This window comes from Cyphellophora europaea (assembly GCF_000365145.1).
Source record: "Cyphellophora europaea CBS 101466 unplaced genomic scaffold supercont1.7, whole genome shotgun sequence".
NCBI classification, from domain to species: domain Eukaryota; kingdom Fungi; phylum Ascomycota; class Eurotiomycetes; order Chaetothyriales; family Cyphellophoraceae; genus Cyphellophora; species Cyphellophora europaea.
The window spans coordinates 1,166,042-1,191,998 of record NW_008481813.1 but is presented as its reverse complement, the minus strand read 5'-3'; the positions used below and the strand labels follow the sequence as shown (position 1 = coordinate 1,191,998).

Here is a 25,957-nt window from a genome sequence, read left to right as displayed (position 1 = left end):
CCAGTCTTGGCGACGTTCTCCACTGGCTCAACGTAGGCCAATCACCACCATGTATTTCTCAGCCTCGCCTCGTGGCTGGTTTCCTGGTCATTGTATATTACTCAAGTAATGAAGTAAGAGTTGTCTCATTTGCAAAATATGTTGACTGTGTCATGACTACGTATCGCTCAATTGAAGCTCCACATGCTGTTCCCAGCACCGTTCAACGTCGTGCCCTCGAAGTCGAAAAAAGGCATTCCGAGATTCATGGTAGGATCGCCGAAATCAAAAGCATTGGGGTCCAATGTTCCATAGTCCGGTATGTCACTGGAGCCATTCGTCACGTGGCTGTTCATCGTGTTGAGTGGTGGTCTTTGCGATCGACTAAGGTCCAAGCTCTTGCTGGTGCTCTTGCGACTTCGTCGGACGGGCCCACCTAAGCTTTCCGACATCTTCTCTAGGCCCTCAGCCATCCTGTGAATGAGGTGATCTTTCCCAACATCAACTGTCTTGAAATGTTGAGCTAGGGCTCCAATCAACCGCTGATATCGACTCTGATCCACGAACAGCTGCTCGCTATGCTTGGTTGCAATCCTGAGGAGGAACATGGCAGCGAATGCAACCATGCCATGGATGTGGTGGGGCACATATGCAATTGCTGTTTGCGCATCTTTGTCTTCTAGTAGAAGGTTAATGATGGCAATCGCTGCTTGAACTGCTGCTGATGCATTCTCCAGAAAATGCTCTGGAATAACGGCACCTTGCTCTGGCAGTCCCCTCAACACATACGACTGTAGGTATAACTTAGCCCAATGATAATGCATGATGGCGCCTTTGTTAGGCCAGTTGCCTATCAATTGGCTTGGATCTGTCGCCTGTTAGGTCTCTTCACTCGCACAGTCGCAAGTGGAAACTTACTGTGTCTAGAGAATCTCGCAATCCAGTCATCAAGATCTCTTTCGAACCCATTGATTTTGGGTAATGCAGATGCTGGTAAGACTGATGATGTGTCCTCTGGACCGAGGCTTTCTCGGATCTGATTCATCAAATACATTAGGCAGATTTGGCCAGCAACTCTCCGGTCTGAATCTGTCGATAGAGAGCAGGCTAGGTAGGCTTCCCAGCCTGTGATGTAGATCTCGTTGTCGCGCATCACAGACGACCTGCCGTACAAGATAGACAGGTGGTGATCACAGATGTACAGGAAATACAGAACCCGAATTCCGTCCATGGCTTCGTGCAACTTGGATGGGTCAGCCTTGTCCGGTGATCGAACAGACTCGGCGATCTGGAGGTAAAATTGTTTGAGGTGAAACTCGCTGGCGCGACGAATAGCATAGCCTGATAAGGTCCAGGAAATGTCGCTCAGCCAGTACGAGCCAATGACGAGCGCGCGTAGATACTCCATGTCGATTTTGCGCTCAAACATGGCGTTGGCGACGAGTCGCCGATACTCCTTCGCGCAGATCGAGTATAAATGGCAGTGCTCTGTGTCATGTAGTGCAGCTACAGTCAGAATTGCAGCAGTCAATGTGGGTGAACGGCTGCGGAAAGACTCTAGATCTTTATAGGCCGGACAGATGTGCCAAATATATGGATCAAGCTTGTTCAAGTAGTACGCTGCTAAGGGCTCAGCGTCCTCAAGCTTGATGACACCACGTGAGATGAAGTCTGTATCCCGCAATTGCTTGCAGATTCGAGATTGATCCTCAGTAATCCCTTCAGCAGCGCGTAGAGAACGCATACCGGTGATCTGATAGAGGGATTCAATGGGTACATGGGACAGATTGTCGGTAACTGGAGTGACCTTTGGTGAATTATCGAAAGAGTCGTCTTCGTCTTCGTCTTTAACAGGATCGTCTTGATCGAAGAAGATGGCTGGGTCTTGTGTTGACGTTTGAAGCTGTGGAAGAGGAGGAAGATTGAGCAACTGCAGGATTTGCTCAACTGAGCCATACAGAGAGGTAACATCCTTGGTGACAGAGGATTTCCATCTGCTATCCTCCGACATCAGCGTCTGTAAGCTCTTGTTCAGTCGACAAGAAAGTCCGCGCTCTTTACATCTCTGGCAAGGTGGGTCGCCCTGCATGATACACTTGATCTTTTGTTTCCGGCACGCTGCGCAAGCTTTCACTTTACGTGAGATGCCTGGTATCTTGCTGTTGTCGGCCTGCGCTTGCGGGCCATTGCTCTGGCTGGCGCTTCGCTGATTGGGAGGTAGCACCTTGATATCTTCACTTATACGGGCCTTTTTGGGCGAAGCTAATTGTGTAGGCGAATTGAACGAATGAGGCGATGTAGAAGATCCAGTGGCCACGTTGCCGTGAATGCTATGGGGAGAAGGGATTGGATTCGCATCTTGCCAGGACCGTTTAGTAGCCATAGTGGGGAAGCCCGAGTCGAGCTGATCGTCGGGACGAGAACGAGTCTCCGGTTCAGCCACGCCTCATGCTTGAAATGCCACACAAACAGTGTCTTGAATCTGCAGGCGATGTATAGCTTGCATAGGCACCGTGGGTGTAGCAGGATCAAAATGAGAGGAAGGAGAAGATGCGCATGAGCAATCGGGTTCCCCACAGCGGAGCTGGGGCGAGCATCGGAAGGCGTTGGCCAATCACTGCTCCGCGGCTTTCAGCGGTATCCGGGCAGCAAATCCAGACTGCATGCCGCAAGGCGGGCAGAATGAGTACTACAGCGAGGGTTGTCAGCGTCAATGAAAGTCTTGATAAGGTCAGATGGTCATTAGATTGTCCTGAAAATGGTATGTCCTGAGCCAGATAGCTGACCTCTGTCTCAGGTGAGCGGTACTACTGATCTGTCTGGCGAGCTAGTGGTAGGTTCCTGGCCTTTGTCTGAAGAGCTCTCAACGGCCTAGTCCATGAAGCCCTTGATCTGGTCGTTCAACCACGCAACATCTTTGGGGTTGGCTCCTCCTCCTGCGATGTGTCCCCACACGCTCGGGATGGGCTCACACTTGCCCTGAGCCAGATGCTTCACCTCCTCCTGAGAGTCTTCAGGTGGGAAGTACTGATCTGTCTGGCACGGTAGCAGTAGAACCTTTGCCTTGATACTTCGTAACGCATTGTGCAGCTTCTCATCGCTGACGACGCCGCCACCTAGCTGTGACATCTCGGTCTCTCCAGGTATCACCGTACTAATGTCACCGAGTTGCCACATGCGAGCCAGCACGAGCAGATCATCTGCATCCCAGCCCAGGTAGCCCACCTCGCGCGCTGACATCCACTCTTCGACGTTGTTGAAGCCCAAGCCGCCGTCGACCTTTCCCCATAAACGTTCACGAAACCAGTGCGTGCTTGTCAGCCAGCCGCCATAGGCACGAGCGAAAGCCCGCAAGCCTCGTTTGGGCTTCACTTCCCTTAGATTGGCCCCAATATCCTCTCCTCTTGCAATCTTCTGTTTCATCGCCTGTACTGCCACATAGTCAATGCTATTCATCAGAGCCTCGATGGGCCCCTCGAGGAACGCGTAGTTGTGAGGACTTGTCCGAGCCGAACTGCAGATCGGGATGACCCGCTTCATGAAGTCAGGATACATGACAGACCAGTGGTAGGCCTGCTGTCCACCCATACTGAAGCCAATGACAGCTTCGAGCTGACTGACACCCAAATGCTGGGTCAATAGAGCATGCTGAGCATTGACCAGATCCTGGTATCGCAGCTCACCCGGCTCAGGGAACATAGCCTTGTTTGAAGGCGAAGCAGATTCGCCATTGCCAAGCATGGCCACCACGACAACATGATACTTGGATAAAGCGTCGAATGGAGCTTCGGTCCAAGTCAGGGTTCCATTGATGATCCCGCCATAACAGGTCGGGATCAAGACCACTCCTTCACTTGAGGCGCGGTTGTAGGATCGATACGCAACCTTGACGTTATGCAGTGTTGTCCCATCGGCAAAGCTGAAGTCTGGAATCTCATAGATCTCAACTCCGGTCGCATCGTAGTCTGCTGCCTGCGCCATGCTGCGATCGTCTGCTGCAATAGGGTAGAGCTAAGCTAAGATCTGGTTGCCTCAGTTGCCTTCCAGGCGCGGGGGCTTGGCAGTAGTGGGTCCGGCCACCTGCGGCCACTGCAGCGCCATTGAGCCTGCACTTCACAATGTGCCGTCACCTTTCGATCCATTTCTGTTGTCACAATACTGACTTTCACCACGCCTTACAAAAAGTGCCCAACGCCAGTTCACTAGACCTGACCATTCTCAAGCTGCTCTTAACATCCGCCTCATTTGATCCGCAACTACTTCAACATTTCCAAGTTTCTGTTCCAGCCTCCTCCACATCGCCCACAGTCCTGGCCTTGCGCTTTCAGCACCACATTCCTAGTCGACTGGTCTCTCAGAGTCTCATATCTCCCTCGAAGCACGAAGTGTGGTCTTTTGGAACTTCGTAAATCTCAGCCTTCTTGCTGCCGACGAAAACACTATTCCCCTCCACTACTCCCTTTGCCGCTTTTTGCACACGCCCACACAAACCATGGCCGATCAATTGGCAGCACAGCTGGACAAAACCACAATAAAAGAGGGCCAAGATGACGCAAGTTGGAAGACAAGTCTCAAAGCTCCGGTGAAAGATGGGCGAGAACAGACTGAAGATGTCACCGCCACCAAGGGCTTGGACTTTGAAGAGTTCTACATCAAGCGAGAACTCATGATGGGTATCTTTGAGGCCGGTTTCGAGAAACCCTCACCAATTCAAGAAGAAACGATCCCGGTAGCTCTCACGGGTCGCGATGTTTTGGCCCGAGCAAAAAACGGTACAGGCAAGACCGCCGCCTTTGTTATCCCCACCCTCGAACGAATCAACCCCAAGAATCCCAAGACGCAAGCTCTCATTCTGGTGCCTACCCGTGAGCTGGCTTTGCAGACATCGCAGGTATGCAAGACCCTCGGCAAGCATCTAGGCATCAATGTCATGGTTACTACTGGTGGTACCGGCCTCAAAGACGACATTATCCGTCTCGGCGATGCGGTGCATATCATTGTCGGTACGCCTGGACGTATCTTGGACCTAAGCAGCAAAGGCGTGGCCGACCTATCGGAATGCTCCATCTTTGTCATGGACGAGGCTGACAAGCTTCTGTCCCCCGAGTTCACCGTCGTTATCGAACAGCTCCTCAACTTCCACCCCAAGGATCGGCAAGTCATGCTTTTCTCCGCAACATTCCCTATCATCGTCAAGGACTTCAAGGACAAACATATGCGTAATCCCTACGAAATTAATCTCATGGACGAACTGACTCTGCGTGGTATCACTCAATACTATGCTTTCGTGGAAGAAAAGCAAAAGGTCCACTGTCTGAACACTCTCTTCTCCAAGCTGCAAATCAATCAGTCTATTATCTTCTGCAATTCGACAAACCGTGTCGAGCTGCTGGCCAAGAAGATCACAGAACTTGGCTACTCTTGCTTCTATTCGCATGCACGCATGATGCAGCACCACCGCAACAAAGTCTTCCACGACTTCCGCGCTGGCGTCTCGCGCAACCTTGTCTGCTCCGATCTTCTGACTCGCGGTATCGACATTCAAGCGGTGAATGTAGTCATCAATTTCGACTTCCCCAAGAATGCCGAGACTTATCTTCATCGCATCGGTCGTTCTGGTCGGTTTGGTCACCTGGGCCTGGCTATTAACCTGATCACATGGGAAGACAGGCTCAATCTTTACAAGATCGAGCAAGAGCTGGGCACGGAGATCCAGCCCATTCCTCCGTCCATTGACAAGTCTCTCTATGTTTATGAGAACCCTGAGAACATTCCTCGTCCTATCCACGCCGCGCCTCCTCCTAGACCGTCGCAGCTCAACGGTCAGAACGGGACACAGCAAGGTCGGCGCAATTTCAACGGATACAATCAAGGCTATGGTCAGCGCGGCAACTATAACCAAGGACGAGGTGGTTACCGCGGGCGTGGCGCTCCCCGTGGAGGTCGAGGTGGACAGCAACAGATCCCACAGAATGCGGCACCAGTCTCATAGCACAAGACCGGAGTGGCGTCATTGAGTCGTGGTGTGCTTTCTGTTCTTCCCCTTCCGGCGTTCTGATTTTTTCGAGGTGATGACTGACCATGATATGCGATGAGCACGAGCTTGGAGTTCTATCATGGATATCATGACTTGCCTCCGGACGACTGTACAACACTTTGGTACAGATGGCTTTCGTTTCTGGGCGGCATTTGTTGTCGCATCCTGGGCGGCGCTTTTCAAGACTCTGGGGCATTCTCGGAACCAGGCAAAACTGGCGTGAAAGATATGGGTGTTACTGATGATAGCCCCCGGATCGCGGGTCATTCTGGGTGCTTCACGATTTCCCTGGTCTTGCAAGATACCATTGTCCCTGCTTTTCATTTTTGGCCCGGCCTTCCTGGTCAGTGGTCTATGACCTTCATCATATGCCCCCAGCGGGCCAGACTACGCTACAGAGGAAGCAATACTCAATACTGGTAATTTGCATCGCCCTCCATCGAATCTCTCCATCCATCGATACTTTCCCACCCCGGCCCAACGTGTCGGCCATTCATACCCATCTCGACATCCCCTCTCCACCAATCATACTAACCTCTATCCTTCACCTTTCCCGAATCTCGCGAATCTCGATAACACAAACACTCGCCGTTCAAGATAACTCAGCGTCTACCGGCCGCAACGAATCGGCCAGGATCTTTATTCGCTTCCCCAGAGATGACTGACAGGATGGCGCTTCCATCACGGCACTGATATTCGCTCAAGTGTCAAAATGGCCGCTCAGCGGCTAATGAATACCCACCCACAATCTCGAGATGTCCGACCTGTGTGGAAGTCTGATCCTGTGGCCAAACGCTGCAGTTCATCCGTCTACCACGTCAAAATACATCCTAACATCAAGAAAATAAGAAAACACCATAGGAGGGAGCCAATAGTCACATTTGTCTCACCCTAGCCGCAATTGCAAGAAGAGCGACCGCTTCGTTGGAGGTAGGCGAGATGGCTAGATGGACAGTGCTAGACTAGATAGATCAGATCAGCAGCCCAACGCAAACGATTTCTCCCTCCGGCTCCTCATCTTCCATCGACTATTCTTATCGGTCCTTCTATCGTGCGATCAAAGTTGCATAGCAGGCATGTGCGATGCGCAATCGTATTCAGTCATCACAGTGCCACGTTTGATTGGACCTACATGTATCTTCGCTCATCCTTGCCACGTGACAAGCACCATGTCGTTGACATAACGACTCCCGCAACAGCGGACATGACTTCGTAAGGCACTATCATCTCATCCCAGTCTCCGACTACCATCCACTGACCACACCCCTCTAGCAGTTCTTGCGGCCCTCTTTCCCTTCCCCCTTCCTCTCCCCTTTCTCACCCCGGCTCTACATCTCCTGCCCCTTTCCCACCAGGGCCCCCGTGCGAGCACTTCCCCTCCACAACAAACTACAAAGAATACTTAAACAACGGACTCCGATCCCCCATCTTCTCCAGCTGCGCCTCGGTATACTTCCGCCTGATCTCCTCTTCGGTGAACTGCTCATTCTTTTTATTGATGCGCCAGAATGCAAACTCGAGCGTCAGCGCACTGATGATGCCGGCGCTCGCAAAGGCGAAGGAGGTGCCGAAGCCGGTGGGGTATTTGGGGGATTCACGCTGCAGGTAGATGAAGGAGCCGACGATGCCGCCGGTGTTGCCGACGCAGATCATGAAGGCGATGCCCATGGCGCGCTTGGCGGGGCCGGCGAGGTTGTTGATCGTCCAGGCGTTGCAGCCGGGGAGCTGACGGGTGCGGTCAGCAGGCGAGCGAAATAGGGTGTGGTGAGTCAGGGTTGGGGACTTCCCAGGGGAGGGTTTTGGTGGAGGGTGGAGGATGGGAAAAGGGGGGGGGGGGAAGGGAACATACGATAGGGTAGATGCCCGTGCAAGCCACGAAGACCATGAAGTAGCATAGCGGGACGTTGTCGGCGATGTTCTCGGCTTTGGCGAAGAGGACGCTGAAGGCGATGACGAGCAGGCATTGTGCGCTCACGATGAAGGGCATGCGCCAGGTGAAGCGGTCGGCTAGTAGGGAGGAGACGAGGGCGGAGATGGCGCCGCAGAAGTAGGGCGGTGCGGTGAGGAGTTGGGCGCGCGTCGAGGTGTAGCTGTATCTGGGTGTTAGCGCCATAGGCCATTGACGATTTGGGGGAGGGAGGTGTGGTATACGAACCCCATGTTGCGGATGATTTGAGGCATGGTGAATTTGAGACCGTAGTTGGGGACAGCTATTGAGGTGAGTCAGCGACCGGAAGGAGGAAACGAAGGGGGAGTACGTCGGGCTCGAAAGAGTGTGGACCTGGGACATGAAATGATGCTGCCGATTGTCGTGGACTGCTTACTATAGCACAAGTCAGTATGACCATCCAGGCATTGCACACCGAGAAAAGGGTTGGGGACTCGCGTTGGTCGGCATCATGCAGTTGCAGGACTGCTGGAACTAGTCCTTGGTCCCCTCCGTACAACAATGCCGACTCATGCTTGTTCGAAACTTACCCATTGCTCATGAAAACCAGCGCCTGAAGGTACAGCTGCCAGTCAGTAAGTACCTGCCAGAGTGCGGCCCACTGGAACTTGGTCTTTCCGGTGGTCTCGTCGACGGCGGGCTTCTTCTGCATGCCGCGTGTGAAGATGTGGGTGAGTTGCAGGAACCGGGCTTCGTCTTCGGTCAGCCATCTCCCGGCCGCCAGGCCTGGAGAGTCTGGGAGGAAGAAGTAACAGATGACGGCCATCACAACTGTGGCGAGGCCTTCGATGATGAAGATCCAGCGCCAGCCTGAAAGACGTTAGGATACGTGGGTATCTAGTAGTGGTAAGGGGCCATGCCTTCATATCCACCGAGGCCATCCATGCGTGCGATGCCCGCGGCTAGGAGGCCAGAGAAGGCACCGGAGCAAGCAGATGCGCAATAGAAAAGCGACATGCGGAATTGTGTGCGGTTTGGAGGGTACCATTGGCCAACCAGGTAGATGGCACCTGGAAAGAAGCCGGCTCTGGGAGTGAGAGTCAGGAATTGCGCAGAAGCCGGTTGGAGGCGTCACATACTCAAAGAGACCCAAGAAGAACCGCGTGGCTACCAAGCCGCCGAAGTTCTGAACCACTCCAGAGAGCGTCATCACTGTGCCCCAGCAGAAGATCAGGATGCCGATGTAGACTGACGGCCGTTCGAATTTCGCCAGGAGCATATTTGATGGAACTTCGCACAAGACGTATGGGACGAAGAAAATGGCCAGTGCCACGTTGTAGTCGGTGCCCGTCATACCGAGGGAGGCTTCAAGGCCTTCGATCTTCGCATTGCCGATGTTCGCGCTAGAAGAGTCAGCTTACGGCCACACAAACAACGATGTGAGGGTTTGTACCGGTCGAGATGGCTGATCAAGTAGAGGACAGCCAGCATGGGACAGAGCCTCCAGTCGACTTTGTGGAAGACGTGGGCCTGTCTCTTGGGATCCTCATCCCACTCGTGCAGGAATTCAGCATCCTCACGGCTCAGCCCAGCACGCATGCGAGATTCGAGATGCTCGACTTCAGCCCAGGGGGCTTTCTCCTTTTCGAGGGTTACCTCATCCATGGACTTTCGATCTGCCATGTTGCTTGGAAGTAGGATATTCAGATGTCGGCTCCAAGACAATTCTCAGCGCGGACACCCAACAGGTGAGATCTGGGCCGGCCATCAAGCGCGTCTGGATTTATATGGCCGCGCCACGGTTGGAGCGCCCGAGGTGGTGGCCCTTGGTCGGGGCGGGTTTGATTGCCCACTTTTTCTCCATACCGGTGTTACACGGTAGTGCGTCCCTCGGGACGAGACCTCAGGGACCGAAACGTGGTCATCAAACGTGCCGTTGAAGGAAGCCCGGAGAAGCAGCGGCAGTGGTCCGCGCAAATGTTGGAGTCGAAGCGAGGGTTAGTCGATGGCGGAGAATGCGCGGAGATGCCAAGAGGAACCGGTCGGGGTAGCAAGACTTGATCGACACGAAGCATGCTTCGCCATCCTTCTTCCTTGGGACAAGTTGTCTTGGGAGTGCCTTGGCTGAGATCTTGGTATCCCAATCGGCGTGCAGAGGACAAGGGGTCCAGCGCGAGATGATGCGCAGTCAGAGTCCTTCCGGGCAAAGTGCGTGCACTCGTGGGTCGATTTCCCGCGCGATGCCATCCATCGGTCTTCGGCGCCGGCAGCCGTGAACCAGCAACATTCAACGTGCTCTGTGCATAAAGGGCATAAGCCGGGGAAGGAGAGATCACCTCCGCCGAAGGTGCCACAATCCTGCCGTGGAACAGTATCGCTAGTGGGGTGTTGTGGTCGTCGAGACCGATCCTTTTTCATGCTGAGCGAGGGGATGACCACCGCCACGGTAGCAGCATAGGTATGAACTGGTCGTGTGTGCTGCACCAAGCGTCATGCCACCACGACAGCATGCACTTCGGATGGGGATCTCTGATCTAGCTCCAGTAATACCGAGAACTTTTGTTCAGGTCATGTTCGGGTCTGGGACACAGTGGCTTTCCGAGTCCTAGTTGTACAACAGCTTCATGCGCATCTCAGCAGCGTGCCTAAGCTCAGAATGCCGAGTCTGATGACAATCATCGACGACGATTGCCGATTCAGCCAAGCTGGAAGCTTCATGTCGGGAACAAGACCGCCACAAAGCTTCTCAATACGAGGTCCCAAGCCTTCACCTGTCTACTGTTTACTGACTTGGGCAGACAGCAGGTAATTTGGGACTCCGCAAAGTCATTCAGAGACAGGTCTTGCCGGACTCACCCGCTGCCTTCTGCCACGGCTACCTGCCTCATTAGCACGACGGCGACACCAGGTCCGTTCGCGAGTGACTCGACAAATAGAAAGAGGTCAATTGAGCTATCTCAAGGGAGGCCAATCGAAGCCCTACAGGCATTCCACCATGTCCATCCGTAAAACTCCTTGCTAACGACAAAGGCCAGTGGTACAACGCTGAATGCCAAATCTGGGCAATGGTGCCACAGGCCGCTAATATTGCAACATTTTCTGTCCTTTTCCACTGTATGCTTGATTATCTCTGGCATACGCGCAATACCGGTCTTTGATCGCCACCACCTCGTACGTACCCTCGTCACTCGCGCGGACCCGTTTACTGAAGTCCGAGCTGCTGTCATGTCGCGTCTCGAGCACCCTTGGTCGCTGTCCTTTTTTGGTATTTTCCGAGCGTGTGTAGGTGAATTCGAAAGGTGGCGTTCCGGTAAATTCAAACTCGATTTCGACTTCGCCGCCCTCGTGAATATCGCTCACCAGTGTCCGTCCATGGGAAATTTTCACGCTTGGGTAGGGGTGGATGAACTTCGTGATGTCTTTTCTAGCCCGGCACTTGCCGCTCCCCATGGCGCTATCGCTGATACCAGTGACGGTGAATTCCCCAGGACTTTCAGCGATGCGTCGGAATTCACTGCCGGTGACCTTGGCCTTGCGCTCCCGATTTTGGAAGTTATAGAATACCTCAAAGGGTGCTTGACCAGAAAGGGAGAACGAAACGTGCTCCCCTACACAGTAATCGGCCGCCGACTCAAGTGGAATGATGGTAGGTGGTGACGACACCGCAATCTTAACAGCAGAGGTGTCCGACTCGTAGAAGTTCTGGCAACCGTTGGCATCCTTAATCGACCGAATTAACAGACTGTGCGTGCCGACTTCGAGACTAGAGCGCGAGACTGCCCAGTTGTAGGAGGTTGTTGGGATATCCCGGAGTCTCACAATCTCAGGTTTTGAAGCCACACCATAATGGCCAATTCCGAGCTCGACCGAGAATGGTGGAGTACCACTGAATGTGAGCGGGATGGTCTCCGACTCTGGACTGCCACTGAAACTTGGATCATCTTTACAGTAGCCATATGTTCTTCCAGGACTCGAGAATTTGGCCGTTGGGAGCGAGTGCACCTTCTGTTTGACCGCGATTTCGTGGAAATGGCGTTTGTCGTGTCCGTAGCGGTCGTCACTGAGCTCGTTGAAAACATAGGTGTACTCACCAGCTTTGCCCGTTTCCAGATTGATGGATGCAGAGTTGCCCGCGACCGACAGGGGCTTATTGCTGATAGCTGCAGCGCCTTTGACTGGATCAAACTTCTGTGAGTACTTCAAGCGATACGGAGGATTGCCTGCAAGACCCAGACCGAGACTCGAGTCGTCACCTTGACAGACAGCAGGCTTTCGGTAGGTATTGGATCGTTCGTCATGAGCCTCGTCATCCTGAATCTTCAGAACAGGTCGAGGAACGGCTGTGACTGTGAAGGTATTGGCTCTGGGGTTGACAAAGCCTGGGCACATGTCGCGAACAGACACAATCTCGTATGTTCCCGGACGGTCGACGGAGTAGACCCCGTTGGGTTGATTGAAAGTTTGCTCCACGGCGCGAGAACCATCTTCCAGATTCTTTATTTGAACCGACCATGGCGCAAAGCCCTTGAGCCGTAGTGGTATCTTGACAGCTTTACCATCCAAAGCACGGATAATTCGCTTGCCATCAATGTCGCCAAAAGCCGCCTGCGGCTGCTCAGGGCGAATACGCACGGTCCTCTCTTCCTGCAGAGAAGTCTTGCACTTCAGTCGATCCTGAACGCCTGTCAAGATTATGGTATAATCGCCTCCGTCAGATTGTTCGGCGAGCTCCACCAGGTTGAACTCTTCTCCTGAGTGCTTGTTGTGTTTTTTGCGTTTACCATTGTGCACAATTTCGTAGTCAAGATCCCAGGGACCTTCGCCAGCAAACCTGACTGGCAATTGTACCGACTGGCCAAAGCAAGCTTCCAGAAGCTTTTTGCCATCAGCAAAATTGGCTGTTGCTGGAGGCCGAATGTCCTGACGAAGAGTCATGTCTTTCTCCTTTAGAGAGACGTCGTTGTAGACCTCGTCAGAAATGCCGAGGAATCGGTAGACGTAAGACCCGGCAGACTTTTCTCTGAATTCAAGCTGTCCTCGCATGCTGTTGAATTCCTGGACTTTAGGGCTGGCCTTGCCGTTGTGCTCGACGCTGTAGCGGACTTTGAACGGTGGACTGCCCGTGAAGTCAAGGTTCACGGTCATGCCAATGGGGTTGCCAGCACATTTGTCGAAGATGTCCTCGGAGTCAATCGACATCATCGGTCGGGGAGGATTAAAGAGTGAACAGGACGATGGCTCCACAACTTCCCCTCGGCAGTATTGCGTCTCGATCGAATCAACCATGTACTTGCCTGCTTTGTTGATCCGTGGAAGGCTCGACTCCTTGGAATTCACCAAGGCGAACGACACGTCCTCGATTGTCGGGACTTGGCCTTCAGCATCAGCCATGAAGCTGTATTTGAGCTTCATAGGCCAGTCTGAAGGCGCAATCTGACCAACTGGGCGAATACGAACAGGTAAAGCAACGGTATCCTCCTTAGCGACTTTAAGGGGACGCTCGCTGCTGCAGCCGACCAAGTCGACGACTGGTCGATTATGAACAGTAAGACTACTTGACCGATGTGCTCGGCTCATCTCCTTGTCGTTGGTCAAGTCATAGTCGATTTTATTGCCCAGACCATCCTCGACATCTTCGACGATATAAGTCCAGCTACCATTCTTGTTCAAGGCTTCATTGATATCAAATGAAACGCTCGTCGACTGTGTCCAACCAAGCTGGGGACGGGAAGGGTCGAGAACGACATTACTGGTACCATCCGGGGCCAAATAATCATCCGCATTTGGCGCCTGTATACTCTGTACGATGGAGCTGAATTGCTGCTGATTGATTCTTTTGCTATACTTTACCTTGAAAGGTGGGACTCCATTGACACCAATGGAAGTCTTGCTGAGGTCTCCGGTGCAACCGTGTTCGGCGCTGGTGGTCACAAATGCGCTCGGACAGTCGACTACCGCCACATCGTAGCTCCGGCGGCGGACTTCCAGATTAGACTCGTCGATAACCTTCTCCAATCGGTATAGTCCTGTCTTGGAGACACGATGGCGTAGCATCCGTGGAGTGTTGGTCTCTGATTTCGGGTAGCCCTTGTCGGCGTGCTTCTTTAGAGCCCGAGCCTGTTTTGCTTTGATTTCTAACTTTTCTTCTTCCTCGCCACCGATGTCGTACCGGGTGAGCTCGATCAGAATCGGAGCAGTCTGATTGATTTGGATGGGAAGGTCAACAAATGGAGTCTCAGCATCAATGCAGAAGGATTGCTTCTGAGGGTTGAGGATCGCAGATCCCTCAGGCAGGATATGGATGATTTGTTTGCCGAGTATGATTGACGAGTTGTGTAGGATGTCAGCAGGTTTGACACCTTGTCCCGAGATTGAGAGTTCACGATCCCAAAACAGCTTCGCCAGGCCGCTAACCCACCAGAACAATGGTATGGGAATGTGATACATCAGGAATGCATTCGCGATGACATGAAGAACGAACAACACAACGGTTGTTGTGAAGGAAAACTCCAGCCACGGAATCTGCAGCCAGCTCAGCACAATTAGAAAGGCGGCATCCGTACCACACCACTGCATGAAGTACCATGTTGAGTCGAGATCTCCCGAGACGTAGTATGCATTGTAGAGGCGCCACGCTCCCAGCAAAACGTAGAATGCTACTACGTAGAAACGCTGAGTCGGCGCATCGAGAACATCGAAAGGTATCAGGCGATCATCCTTTTTCTTCTCGCTCTGTGCAAGTACTCTGATCGGCTTTGCGGCTGGTGAGGTTCGATCGAAAGGCGAAGAAGATTGCGTAGATCCATAGCTCGTTCGATTACTGCTCGTCGCAGTTCTAGAGCGAGCTCCAGTTCGGGGCGTGTTTGGAAAGGCCGACCGCAGTCGGGGTGTTTCGTTCATTGCGACATATGCCCGCCGGGTTGGGCGAACGCCGTGGTGTACTTGCGGCCACAAGTCTCTGAGCCCGGCGTCTCGGCTTTATCTGGTAGGTTGATGTTTGAACACGGGTCCGCGATCGCAAGCTTGTCGCTGAAGCGTGTGGTCGTACGGAAAAGACGTTGGGAAGGCGTTGTAGGGATTGTTGTCGCAGCTGCGAACTTTTCGTAGCGTGAACTTCGAGCGCGCCGGCTTCACGCGTTACCAGAGTCTTGGCGAAGAGCGGCGTCACGTCACTGCCAAGGTGTATATGCGAGGCTGGAACTTCGACTCAACGAACTCGACGAATCCCTCCATCTTAAGCATGTACAAGTGCCATTGAGTCTAGCAATAAGAATGCACTGCTGCACTTTGCTCAACTTTCTCTGGAGCATACTGAGCTCATGTGACCTGTCATTGTACTTCGCGCTCTCCCAAAGCCCAGCCACAGTAGCCTCCCCAAATAGTGAGCAGCATTCTAGAGTGGTACCTTGGTCTGTACACCATAGAATTGTTTGCTACAAGGCTGAGAAGCACTCATCAGCCTGTCAACTGGGTATCAGACTCAGCTTTGATTTGTGCTCCAACATCTTTGGGACAAACACAGAGATATTCACTTGTCACTTGTCACGTGGGCATCGTTTTCTTACCCTCCTGCGCTCCTGCGCTCCAATACGTTCTACACCTTTGCACACTTGACCTGGTTAATTAAATAAACGGTGCGCAATATGCCGCCGTGCTTAACGGCTTCTCAGCAATCTTCAAGCACGCCGCCTACAAGCTGGGCTGATGCAGCGGCCACAGCAGATGACCCGCTTCCAAGCGAGCCCATGAATGGCGAGACTTTTGAAAATTGGACAGGATGGGCTGAACTAGAGAACGACCCAGCCATCTTCTCCACCCTACTCAGAGAATGGGGGGTTCCGAGCGTGCGGATACAAGAGGTTTTCGAGCTGGACAGTTTATTTGATATGCCGCCAGACAACATCTTTGGCCTTGTTCTCCTCTCGCGATGGACGGCACCAGAAGAAGAAAACAAGCACCAGCTTACCACGGCACCTTCAGATCTGTGGTTTGCCAACCAGGTTCGTTCTGCCAGACTCGCCTTTGTGCTCCAACTAATGTTTCATGAAGATTTCGTCCTACTCATGTGCCTCTGTGGCAATCATGAACATCATCAACAATCATCCGAGCATCAATCTTGGGCCTGAACTCAATGCTTTCCGCAACCAAACAAAAAATATGTCTCCAAAAGATCGTGGACTGGCCCTCGATTCCTTCGAGCATGTGCGTGAGAAGCATAACTCGTTTGCAACGTAAGTATCATCCTAATCGCTACCGACCTTAATAACTGACCTGGAGGCAGAGCCATAGACAAGCTGACGGTTGACATGTCTCTCAAAGATGACGTGCTCAAGTACGAGCGCAAGAAGAGGGTGGAGGAAACAGCTACGACAAATGGGAAGCGCCGCAAGCGCAGAAAAATCACCATGGAGCACGACGACCAAGTGAACGGCTTTCACTTTATTGCTTACGCTCCAGTCCTCGCTTCAGCCTGGAAAATGGACGGGATGGAACCGCTGCCGCGCAAGATTGCAGGTACAACGGCTGAGGGGAGCTGGCTGTTCGCTGCTGCCAGTGATATCCAGAGTCAGATGGCCTCCGCGATCGCGGATGAGATGGAATTCTCGGTATTGTCTCTAGTTCGGCGAACAGATACAGAGGATCAGAGCGCCGAGGCGGCGGACATGCAACTGGCTCGAGAAGACTGGGGTCCGTTTATCTCGCATCTGGTGCAGCTGCATGCAGAGAAAGGCGACATCCAAGACCTGATGAGGTGATACTGTTGCAGTCAGAACATTGGTGTTAGAAACGACAGAATTCAGCCTTGCGTGCGGAAGCTTCAGCCTCGTCAATTCTATGACGTTCTCCATTCGCTGTGTTCGCCTCCGTCGATATCGGAGTAATCTGATCATCAGACTTCGTTTTCTCTCTTGTAACCTCGTAGAATGGATGTTGACCGAACATGGCAGCTTCGCTTGAGTCAAAGCTTCTCGGACTTCCCGATGAACTGCTCCGGGCTGTGTTGGACCATATTGGCCCACTGAGCCTCGCCTCGGTTCAGAGCACTTGCCGGCGATTAAATGCAGTTGGCGCGGATCCTGGATTGTGGGAGCATGCTTGCCTAACCTTTTTCACGTGGTGGGATAAGCACCATGATCTTGAGAACAAGCGGAAAGACCCTTCGTTCAAGGGCTGGAAGCAGCTCTTCGCGGATCGATGGGCTTCCTCCCAACGCACAGACAGAGCATTATCGGATCTGATCGCTCGGGAAACTAATCGTCTGGACCGCGTCGCCGACATTCTGAATGCTGGATACGATGCAAAAGATGTGCTTAGTAGTGCGTTCTACAATTCAGCCAACACCGGCATGCACTTGGCGCAGCGGTATTGGAGTCACGCTGCTCTGGGACATCTCCACCGATACATGGCTTGCGAGGAGTGGGCGTATCTGAAGCACCGGCCAGAAACACCGAACGCCACCGAACGTTCTTTCGCAGCTCTGGACATGTTTGTGCTCGGCGAGCGCCGAGAGGGCGACATCGATGATATCTTCGCCATGCTTGATTCGTATGCTGCCTCCATTCGCGATGCCAATCCGGCAATTGACAGCTTCACGCCTCGCCAAAAGGCCATCACGATTGCTGCTCATCTATTAGAACACAACTGGACTGGCATCTCCGACAGCCGCAATTACCACTCGCTCGACCACATGTTCCTGGGCGTCGCCCTGTTCAGCAGCAATCGCAACTCGGTTCCTCTCATCTCTGCCATCATCTATTGCTATGTGGTGCGGCAATTTAGCCTCGAAGCGCAACCTATCTCTTATCCCTTCCACGTACACGCCCTTGTCACTCTCCCCTCCGGCGCCACGACCGACTTTGATGGACAACCCCTTCCTTCCACCACCGAACCCTTCTCCGAGCACACCCATCTGTACATGGACCCATTCAATACCTCCGACCCGATCCCAGCCTCACACCTCACGAGCCAACTCCGCTTCATAGCCCCAACCTCGACCCCAAACCAAATAAACTCCTACCTCTCGCCCGCCTCGCCTCGCGACCTCACCATCCGCGCCGCACACAACATCCTCGCCGCGCCCTCCCACTACGCCGGCCCCCCTCTCTTCCCCATCGACATCAACGCCGCCGCCTTCGGCGCCCTCCTCGCCCTAATCCTGATCCCGCCCGCTCCACACCCCGCCCAGATCCAGCACCACCTCTCCGTCGTAGCGCAACACTTCGCCTTCCACTTCGACCACGACGTCCGGCTTTTCATGCACCACGTTCTGCCCGCCGCCTCCAGTATCCCCAACGCCCAAGCCTATGCCACGCTAGTCGAGCGCCTGCACGCCCGCGACGCCACACCCAAGACGCCCAAGCGGCGTGATGCCCCCGAGAACAGTCCCGTCAAGTACGCCGTCGGCCAGGTGTTTCGCCACCGCATACGCAGCTACCTCGCCGTCGTCTATGGCTGGGACGGCTGGTGCCGCATGGACGAGCAGTGGATCGTGCAGAACAGCGTGGATCGCCTGGCGAGGGGGAGGGCTCAGCCGTTCTACAATGTCCTGTAAGTGTTGTTGGGTAAACTCTGGATTCGTTGTTCCGTTCTGGTGCCTTTTCACAGGGACCTGTCTCGTGCTAACGCGTTTTAAATCAGGGCCGAAGACGAAAGTACGAGGTATGTGGCGGAGGAGAATGTCATGCTGCTGACCAAGGAGGAGCTGGCGGAGTTGGGCCTCGTGTATGACCGCTTTCCCATGGAGATTGGGCTATGGTTCCGGCGCTACGACGCCGAGGCGGGGAGGTTCGTGAGTAATGTTAGGGAGGAGTATCCGGATGATTGAAAAGGTCTGTTGTGCCAGCTCTTGAAGATACATATGCAGGTCCCGTCGGCAAAAAAAAAAAAGCAATCTAATCGAAGCATTGCTGGTGAATGCAAGCCGAGAGTCATGTTCGCAGGTCAACATCCGTCCCATCGAGCTTATTGGCGTCTTAGGCTTCAGCACTGCTCGAGGCTGCGTTTCCTTCTTTATCCCACCACAACCCCGGCGCTCCTCTTCAAGCCCACCTTCTCCAGAAATCTCTGAAACTGTTCGTCGTGCAGCCCTTCCAAACCGCCTTCTTCGATTTGCACGAGCACAGGCTTTCCGCTTATCTCGACTCCGTTGGAGCTCCACAAGGCCTCGAGGCACTCAACTATGCTAGCCTTGGTCTTTGCCCACGGATACTTCTGTCTCAGCCGCGGCAGGCGCGTTTGGTAGCTGGCTGCCAGCACGGAAGCACCATTGGGATCGTCTTTTCGTAAAGACCCGAGTGGCGGAAGCATGAATTCGGACAGGTATTCGTGGCGCCATCTGTCCCACTCCTCGGTTTGATCTTCGAACATCTCATTCAACGCGCGTTGTTCACTCTTGTTGGCCGCATCGAATGGCACAGAGACGTCGGGATTGGAGCTTGCAGGCTCAGAGAGTGGGCTGGTCCTGTACTGGATTGAATCTGCATCGAAAACATGGTCTGGAAGATGTCGGAATGCGAAGCAGTCCAGAACCCCGGGCTGTACTGGGCCGTGGGACTCTTCCCCGATAGTTTCGGTAGGCGCGACTTCAGAGGGCAGGCTTGAATTTTGGACTGCCTCTAGGGCAGCATGAACCATCAGCTCACAAGCCGGCCGCATCCAGTGTTCGCTGACGTGCTTCTCGTCCAGTGCGCGAACGAGCTGCGCAGATAAGATCATGAATCTGTTGAGCACGCTGAAGACAGGAAATGTCCTCGCGCGCAATGACAGCATTTGTGGTGCTTCGTCTCGGACCCAGCCATAGAACAGAAAGCCCTCAATCGTCTTCACAGACTGCCAGGTGTGCTCGTCACGGAATGTGCCGCCGCAGAGTACTTTGTAATCCTTCATGTCGTAGTTGGTGGTGAACATACGGTAACGCAAGTAGTCTTTGGCCTCCTCGAGAGCATTCAGCTTCAGCTTTTTGATAGACTCATCCTGACTTTTGACTGCTGCGTCGGGTAGCTCATGACCAATTGCTCTCAACAGAACAAGCGTTTCAAGGAGAATTATGTTGAACCGTGTTCCAGGCCCATGCTCGTAGCCCGAATGCATTGACTGTAGTTGCTGTAACGAACCTGGACACATCAATCATCACGTCAATCGCTCTGAGTAGAGACACGCGTCCAATGATGGGGAAAATTTACCTTGAAATATCTCAAGGAGACGCTGCGCCGTCTCCTCTGGCTCGATCAACGTGTCGTCACGTAGTATGGTCCCACTGGATCCATTCGTCCCTGACGGCTTCAGAGAACGAAACTGAGCTTTGGTCGCCTGATACAGCAGATATTCAAAGCTCATGACATCAACGTCCAGTTGCAGGTCTGGATCGGCGTATCGTGTGTCGGCCATGCTCGCAGGAGCGGTAAATGTGAATCTCGACCGAGCGCATTTGGTCACTGCGTAAGCCTGAGTAGATCTGTCTTCTAATGGCCGACCCTCCAGTCACTCAATACATGATCTGCCTGTGGTGAGACTTCGGCATCAGTATCAGCATGTTCGTCACTGGCCGTTCCCTTGCTATAGCATGCGTCAACCAGAGGAAAGAAGATGGATTTGAATCAATTTGAGATGTGTAAGGTGCAGTTTGTGTAGGAAGCTAAATGCATATCGGCGGTAAGTTTCCCCGCACACCACAAACAGGGCAACAAGGCAGCCAGCAACCGTTCATGCTTATTTGGAAGTGGTGAAACTGTTCTTCGCTTGTTCGCAACAAGATTCTATGCTTCTATATTTTACCTGGCCTAATCATGGTTCCGATGCCAACGCTATGCAATACGAGCAGCACATTCATAATCTCGTAAATCGTCCTGTCGTCTGGAGTCATGCCTATCGCTTCTTGCCTTTACCTCCCTTCGAGCCCTTCGCCTGTGGCAGTGGTGCTGCATGACCTGGATTGTCCTTCAAATGCTTGAACAGTTGATTCTTTGTAGGAAAATCGTTCCCGCATCTTTGGCAGCGGAATTCGGATGCTGCAGCTTGTGCGGAACCGGCGGCCTGTTGAGCCGCTTTCTTTGCCCGCTTCTGCTTCGCCTTTCCCATTTTGGGACCGGGTGTACCCTCTGTATCTGTCGTTGCGGGAGTGCCTTCAAGACTTGCATCGGCGAGCTTCGCAGTCAGACTCTCTGGCTCCCCTCCTGCTAGCCGCTCTGCTATTGTCTCTCGTGAAACATAATCGTCATCGTCATCTGATGAATCATCCTCTTCTGCTGTAGAAGGCGGAGGCGAGTTCCCATTACGTTCTGCCTTCACATGTTCTCTCCGGTCTGGTTCGACCGTTTGTGCTCCCTCGTTAAGACCAGACTTTGGGCTGCCGGAAACAACATCTTCGTGGTGATGATCGCTGTCCGCGCCATCAGGCGCCTCGCTCTCAAGTTGCTTGTCGGTCTGTAGCTCGAGATCTTGAATTTTCATATCCCTCCTTAATTCTTTTAGTAGCTTGGTGTGTTTCTTGCTTTTCTCGTGAGCCTGGAATTGAGCTTCGCTTTTAAAGATTTTGTCACAGACAACGCACTCGTATTCGTGTTCTTCAACTTCAGACTCGCTGGAGAAGCTGCCTTCATACTCGTCTTTATCTCGAGACTGTGCCCAGTCGGGAACAGCCGTGAAGTCACTCAATGCATGTCGTAGTTGCGCATCTCGTTGCGCTCTTGATCTCGCTGCTTGTGCTGCAGCGGCGTCTCGCAAGACTTTCTGCCGCTCGGCCTCCGATTTCTGGTTGTTCTGTACGCGAGGGTCTCTCTTGCGCACAAAGGCGACTAGTGATCGGACCGAGTCGTTGTACTCCTGAATCGCCTCATCGCGCAGCTTCTTATTCTCTTTCTCCATCAAGCGTCGTATCCGACGGTCAGGTGCCTCTGACAGCCGGTATTGGTCTTTCCATGCAAAGCTCTTCTTCGTCGCGAATCCAGTCCATGCAGAGTAAAATGGTCGCACGATACCCTCGTATTGATCATCCTTGTAGCCAAAATCGGGATAGTCCATGGGGTCTTCGTTCTCCCATTGACAAGCAATGTCTTCCTCTTTCGCCAACTGGTTGAAAAAGCTATGGAGACCGCCATAGAAGCCATTCAGGCCGTTGCTGAACTCCAAACGACCGTTGAATTTGAGCATCAATTGCTGGACCTCAACTGCGGTCGTCATACGAATGTTGTAGGAAAATTCTTCACCATCTGCGCCGGCTTGGTCGCCACGTAGTAATATATCTCTGTGCGAATCATACCAGGCTCGTTCTTGCGGGTCGGAGAGCACTTCGTAGGCGGTCTGGACTTCGGCGAACAGTCTTGTAGCCTCGTCGACATTGCCATAGTTTCGGTCGGGGTGTAGCTCGAGGGCTTTCCGTCTGTATGCCTTCTTCAGCTCGTCATCGGTCGCGGCTTTTTCGACCCCAAGAAGATCATAGTAGTCGGCTTTGGCAGGCGGATCCTCTGCTGTCGGCTTGTCCGTCGAGTACGAGTGGCCCATGTTGTTCCCTCCAGATAGTCGAGGCTATAACGCCGTAGACCTTTTGGCGCACAACGGTGGCGGTCCATGCATCCCCTGCACGCAGTCGCCAATGCGTTGCGATTACGAGCAAAGTCGGTCAAGCCACACACCTTTAGTCAAGGAAAAGCAAAAGAACTCATGCAAAAGATTTGCATCATCGGGTCGCGTGGCCAGACGCCCGTGACTCAATGGCGACACGGCAGATTAAGTTACAGGTTTTACCGTATCAGGCAAGCGTGAAATACAGTTTGAAAACCGGGCAAGAGGGCAGCCTCGAGGGCCAGTCAGCCGCCCACGTCAGCCTATGGGCACCTACGATTCGCGGTACAGTACGCCGCGAAACGATGTTCTAGAAGGCCGCTTTCAGTCTCCAAAAGACTTTTCATAAACCCCATGATTCCCGTGATGGCGTTTTAGCACGTCCTTTTGCCATCTTGCTCTCAAATGTCACACAATGCGGGCGGTTCCCACGTCGTGATGCTCGGTATTGAATTGACAAGCTAGCGACAAACTCGTGAACAACAGAGCGATCGGCACTATGAAGTTCGGTCAAGATTTCCAAGCAGCCTTGCGGCGAGAGGAGTTCCCTAGAGAGTGGATCGACTCCGCAATATCTTACAAGAAGCTCAAAAAATGCATTAAACGAGTGCAGAACGAGCTTTTGAGCCTTGGACTCGATCAGGAGACTCTCAATGCTCTGTGGCAACATGTCAATACCCAGGGCGAGCTCGCAGAAGGGGACACCAGTGCCCACCGAATGCTGCGATATACCATCAATGGCAGTGAGCAAGTCAAGTTTACGCCAAAACTGACCGTGGCTATCGACCCGCGGGATGGCTCACCAATGGACGCTTGGCTAAGTCCGGAGACACGCCGTCACCTCAGGCGTTTCTCGCGAAACTCGAGACCAAGTATCAGCGAAGAGTCGAGCCAAGAAGCACCTAAAAGGAGGCGCACAGTTTGCGAACGGCAGAAGGACCAAGACCTATCGAATGCTAGCCTGCCGCAAGCACAGGATGCCACAGCCGCTGACACCGAAACAGGGGACACCGCTGAAGCATCGGCAAATGAGCCCGATGCCGAGCCAGAAGATGTAGAGACGATTGAGATCCCTCTAACATCAGATTCTGAATTCTTTCAGATCCTCCGGCGAGAGTTGAAGACTCTTGAAGATCTACAGGCCAAGGAGCAACGAGATATCAGCGGACAGATTACGTTGCTGGCCACTGAACTGCAGAACCTGAAGCTTTCGAAGAAGAAACGGTCGAAGCAAGAGGTCGAGGCATGGCGCAAACTCTTTGAACTTTACACCGACTCTGAAATATTTCGCTCGTCCCACGAAATCGATGCTGGCGCACGAGATGTCTCTCTCGCTCAAGCTCAGCTGAAAAACTTCACCAAATCGGTGGTCGACCAGCGCGTAAAGCGGCTCTTGACAACAAAAGAGGGCAATGCAGCCATGGATCGCTTTCTGAAGATCAACGTGGACCTCTTGCGACTGATGAGATTCCAGGAAATGAACCGACTTGCACTCACCAAGATCATGAAGAAATTCGACAAGCGGACCGCTCTACATGCCCGTGCAGCTGTCCCTGACTCCCTAAAAAACGGTTCAGCCGTTTCACAGGACTTGGCGAAGGCGACGTGCTACACTATCGCCAATGAGCTGTTGAGCGTGATTCCCCAGATCAACGACTACCTGTGTCCGATCTGCTTCAGCATTACTTACAAACCGGTGCGGCTAGCATGCAACCATATCTTTTGCATACGCTGTTTGATCATCATGCAGCGGGAGGAACAAGGCCACTGTCCCTTGTGTCGGGAGGAATGCGTCATGCAAGCTAACAGCGGTAAGTCATCTTGTGATGTCCACGCAAGCACCCACTAATACGTACGTGTCAGACAACGTCGATGCGGAATTGATGAAGTTTCTCGAGAAGAACTTCAAGGCCGAGGTCAAGGAGAAGCAGAGAGCCAATGAGCTAGCGGCTGCGCTTGATCGATTCGGCGAGCCGTATCTCGAGTCGCCGAAGTGTGCCGTCATGTAGTTTGTGATGTGCCTATGGTAGATGGAGCATTCATAATACAGCTAGGGGGGACGCTGCCCAAAGAGCGGTATCTTGGCAAAGTGGATCCGCCACTTCTTTGGATCAACCTCATTTCAACCTTGTGCTGTCTTCAGACCACCTACACCACCTTTCCCATCATCTCATCTGTTCAATAAAACCACAGCTCAGCTGTGAACTAGAAGTAGTAACGTTCAACACGGCAACCTGCAGAGGTCGCACAGTCATCAGCCGAATAGGGAGTCAATCAAGTCCTCATCTTCTTTAGTGAGTAGCCCATAGTCTTGGTCTAGGTCGACCTCAATGATGAAGTCTCCCTGGTCATCTCGGCTACCCTGATCCTGCGCTGCACCCTCAGCCTTCTCGGCTCCGTTGATCTCCTGTACCGCCCTCTCCGGCAAGTCTGCCTTCTTCCTAGTCAGCTCGATCGGAACACACCGCTCTGGGAACCACTCCTCGGTCGAGGACACCGTTGGCAGCTCCATCTCTCCAACAAAATAATTCTTTTCAGCCTCAGCTTCCTTCCAGACGTGCCTGTTGGGCGCAACGACTCCCTTATTGCCCAGACGAATGTACGAGGCCTTGGTCCAGTTGCCGGTGCCCTTCAGCACCTCATCTTCTTCAGCTTGCAGCTCGAGCATGGCACCGGTGTTGGTGCGGAGGTGAATTTCGCCTTTGAGAACGCTCTGGTCGCCTTCAACCACGTTGCGCTGGTACCAGCCGTTGTAGCCGACGGTATCGAACCAGCGGACAGTCATGTACTTGGTCTTGCGAAGGCCGGGGACTTTGGCAGTAGTCTCTTGCAAGAAGGCGCGGGGAGCAGTCAGCTCTTCGCCGAGAATCGAATGTCGTCGGGCAGTGGGCAGTGCGGCCTTGATATTGTCGAAGAACTTTTCGAAGGTGGCAGCGGCGGGAACGGCAACGACATCGGTGGCCCAGTGGTTCTCAAAGATGATGCGTACCTCAATGTCGACAGTGCGGTCTGATTGCTTGCGCTTGCCGAGAACGGAGGAAGCAGTGGGCGCCATGCTTGCAGGTGCGGCCGGCAATCGTGGTGGTGCGGAGTGGTAGGAAGAATTGGTCGTTGGTCAGGTTGCGCGGATGCGAAGAGTAATGAATGCCTTGGCAAAGGAAGCAGGAGGGGCGTGGGTAAGTGAAAACTGTTGCGGAGCTAACGATTGTACAAGTATTAGGTTCCCGGAATCCTTTCAACAATCGACCACAAACTGCGGTTGCGGTTGGTGACTTAAGTTGCAGCGGGCCCAGGGCCAGAACGTCTCACCTTCGCGGAGGGGGCGACTGAGGACCAAAGCAGACCTACGGTCCATCTACAATTGACACGCAAGAACTATTAAACCTTCGTGAAGCGTTTGACTTGGGCTAGCGGCCGACTGTTTTTGCATGCCTTTTGGTGTTTGCAATTCGATTTTGGTGCCATTTATTGTGCGGCAGTGTTGTACTCACAGC

The 25,957-nt window shown here is 53.2% G+C and overlaps 11 protein-coding genes across 11 annotated transcripts; 4 read left to right on the top strand and 7 right to left on the bottom strand.

Moving 5' to 3' along the window:
* Positions 1-167: 167 nt before the first annotated feature.
* Positions 168-2,362, bottom strand: HMPREF1541_07537 (uncharacterized protein; the record flags this gene model as incomplete). The annotated part of the gene is made up of 2 exons (XM_008721861.1): positions 168-847; positions 898-2,362. The coding sequence occupies 2 exons, from the start codon at positions 2,360-2,362 to the stop codon at positions 168-170; spliced, it is 2,145 nt and encodes a 714-aa protein (XP_008720083.1).
* A 488-nt stretch (positions 2,363-2,850) lies between these two features.
* Positions 2,851-3,960, bottom strand: HMPREF1541_07536 (uncharacterized protein; the record flags this gene model as incomplete). Its single annotated transcript, XM_008721860.1, has 1 exon — positions 2,851-3,960. One exon carries the CDS (start codon positions 3,958-3,960, stop codon positions 2,851-2,853), a length of 1,110 nt encoding a protein of 369 aa, XP_008720082.1.
* Positions 3,961-4,471: 511 nt separating this feature from the next.
* Positions 4,472-5,971, top strand: HMPREF1541_07535 (ATP-dependent RNA helicase dhh1; the record flags this gene model as incomplete). The annotated part of the gene is made up of 1 exon (XM_008721859.1): positions 4,472-5,971. One exon carries the CDS (start codon positions 4,472-4,474, stop codon positions 5,969-5,971), a length of 1,500 nt encoding a protein of 499 aa, XP_008720081.1.
* A 1,434-nt stretch (positions 5,972-7,405) lies between these two features.
* Positions 7,406-9,587, bottom strand: HMPREF1541_07534 (uncharacterized protein; the record flags this gene model as incomplete). Its single annotated transcript, XM_008721858.1, has 8 exons — positions 7,406-7,741; positions 7,866-8,106; positions 8,172-8,226; positions 8,334-8,335; positions 8,495-8,774; positions 8,837-8,991; positions 9,044-9,307; positions 9,358-9,587. The coding sequence occupies 8 exons, from the start codon at positions 9,585-9,587 to the stop codon at positions 7,406-7,408; spliced, it is 1,563 nt and encodes a 520-aa protein (XP_008720080.1).
* Positions 9,588-10,985: 1,398 nt separating this feature from the next.
* On the bottom strand, positions 10,986-14,804 carry HMPREF1541_07533 (uncharacterized protein; the record flags this gene model as incomplete). Its single annotated transcript, XM_008721857.1, has 1 exon — positions 10,986-14,804. One exon carries the CDS (start codon positions 14,802-14,804, stop codon positions 10,986-10,988), a length of 3,819 nt encoding a protein of 1,272 aa, XP_008720079.1.
* Positions 14,805-15,649: 845 nt separating this feature from the next.
* On the top strand, positions 15,650-16,660 carry HMPREF1541_07532 (uncharacterized protein; the record flags this gene model as incomplete). The annotated part of the gene is made up of 3 exons (XM_008721856.1): positions 15,650-15,904; positions 15,954-16,135; positions 16,186-16,660. 3 exons carry the CDS (start codon positions 15,650-15,652, stop codon positions 16,658-16,660), a joined length of 912 nt encoding a protein of 303 aa, XP_008720078.1.
* Positions 16,661-16,845: 185 nt separating this feature from the next.
* On the top strand, positions 16,846-18,729 carry HMPREF1541_07531 (uncharacterized protein; the record flags this gene model as incomplete). Its single annotated transcript, XM_008721855.1, has 2 exons — positions 16,846-18,452; positions 18,543-18,729. 2 exons carry the CDS (start codon positions 16,846-16,848, stop codon positions 18,727-18,729), a joined length of 1,794 nt encoding a protein of 597 aa, XP_008720077.1.
* A 185-nt stretch (positions 18,730-18,914) lies between these two features.
* On the bottom strand, positions 18,915-20,291 carry HMPREF1541_07530 (uncharacterized protein; the record flags this gene model as incomplete). Its single annotated transcript, XM_008721854.1, has 2 exons — positions 18,915-20,017; positions 20,087-20,291. The coding sequence occupies 2 exons, from the start codon at positions 20,289-20,291 to the stop codon at positions 18,915-18,917; spliced, it is 1,308 nt and encodes a 435-aa protein (XP_008720076.1).
* A 477-nt stretch (positions 20,292-20,768) lies between these two features.
* On the bottom strand, positions 20,769-22,403 carry HMPREF1541_07529 (uncharacterized protein; the record flags this gene model as incomplete). The annotated part of the gene is made up of 1 exon (XM_008721853.1): positions 20,769-22,403. One exon carries the CDS (start codon positions 22,401-22,403, stop codon positions 20,769-20,771), a length of 1,635 nt encoding a protein of 544 aa, XP_008720075.1.
* A 559-nt stretch (positions 22,404-22,962) lies between these two features.
* Positions 22,963-24,472, top strand: HMPREF1541_07528 (uncharacterized protein; the record flags this gene model as incomplete). Its single annotated transcript, XM_008721852.1, has 2 exons — positions 22,963-24,274; positions 24,327-24,472. 2 exons carry the CDS (start codon positions 22,963-22,965, stop codon positions 24,470-24,472), a joined length of 1,458 nt encoding a protein of 485 aa, XP_008720074.1.
* A 245-nt stretch (positions 24,473-24,717) lies between these two features.
* HMPREF1541_07527 (uncharacterized protein) lies at positions 24,718-25,518 on the bottom strand (the record flags this gene model as incomplete). Its single annotated transcript, XM_008721851.1, has 1 exon — positions 24,718-25,518. The coding sequence occupies one exon, from the start codon at positions 25,516-25,518 to the stop codon at positions 24,718-24,720; it is 801 nt and encodes a 266-aa protein (XP_008720073.1).
* Positions 25,519-25,957: the final 439 nt, after the last annotated feature.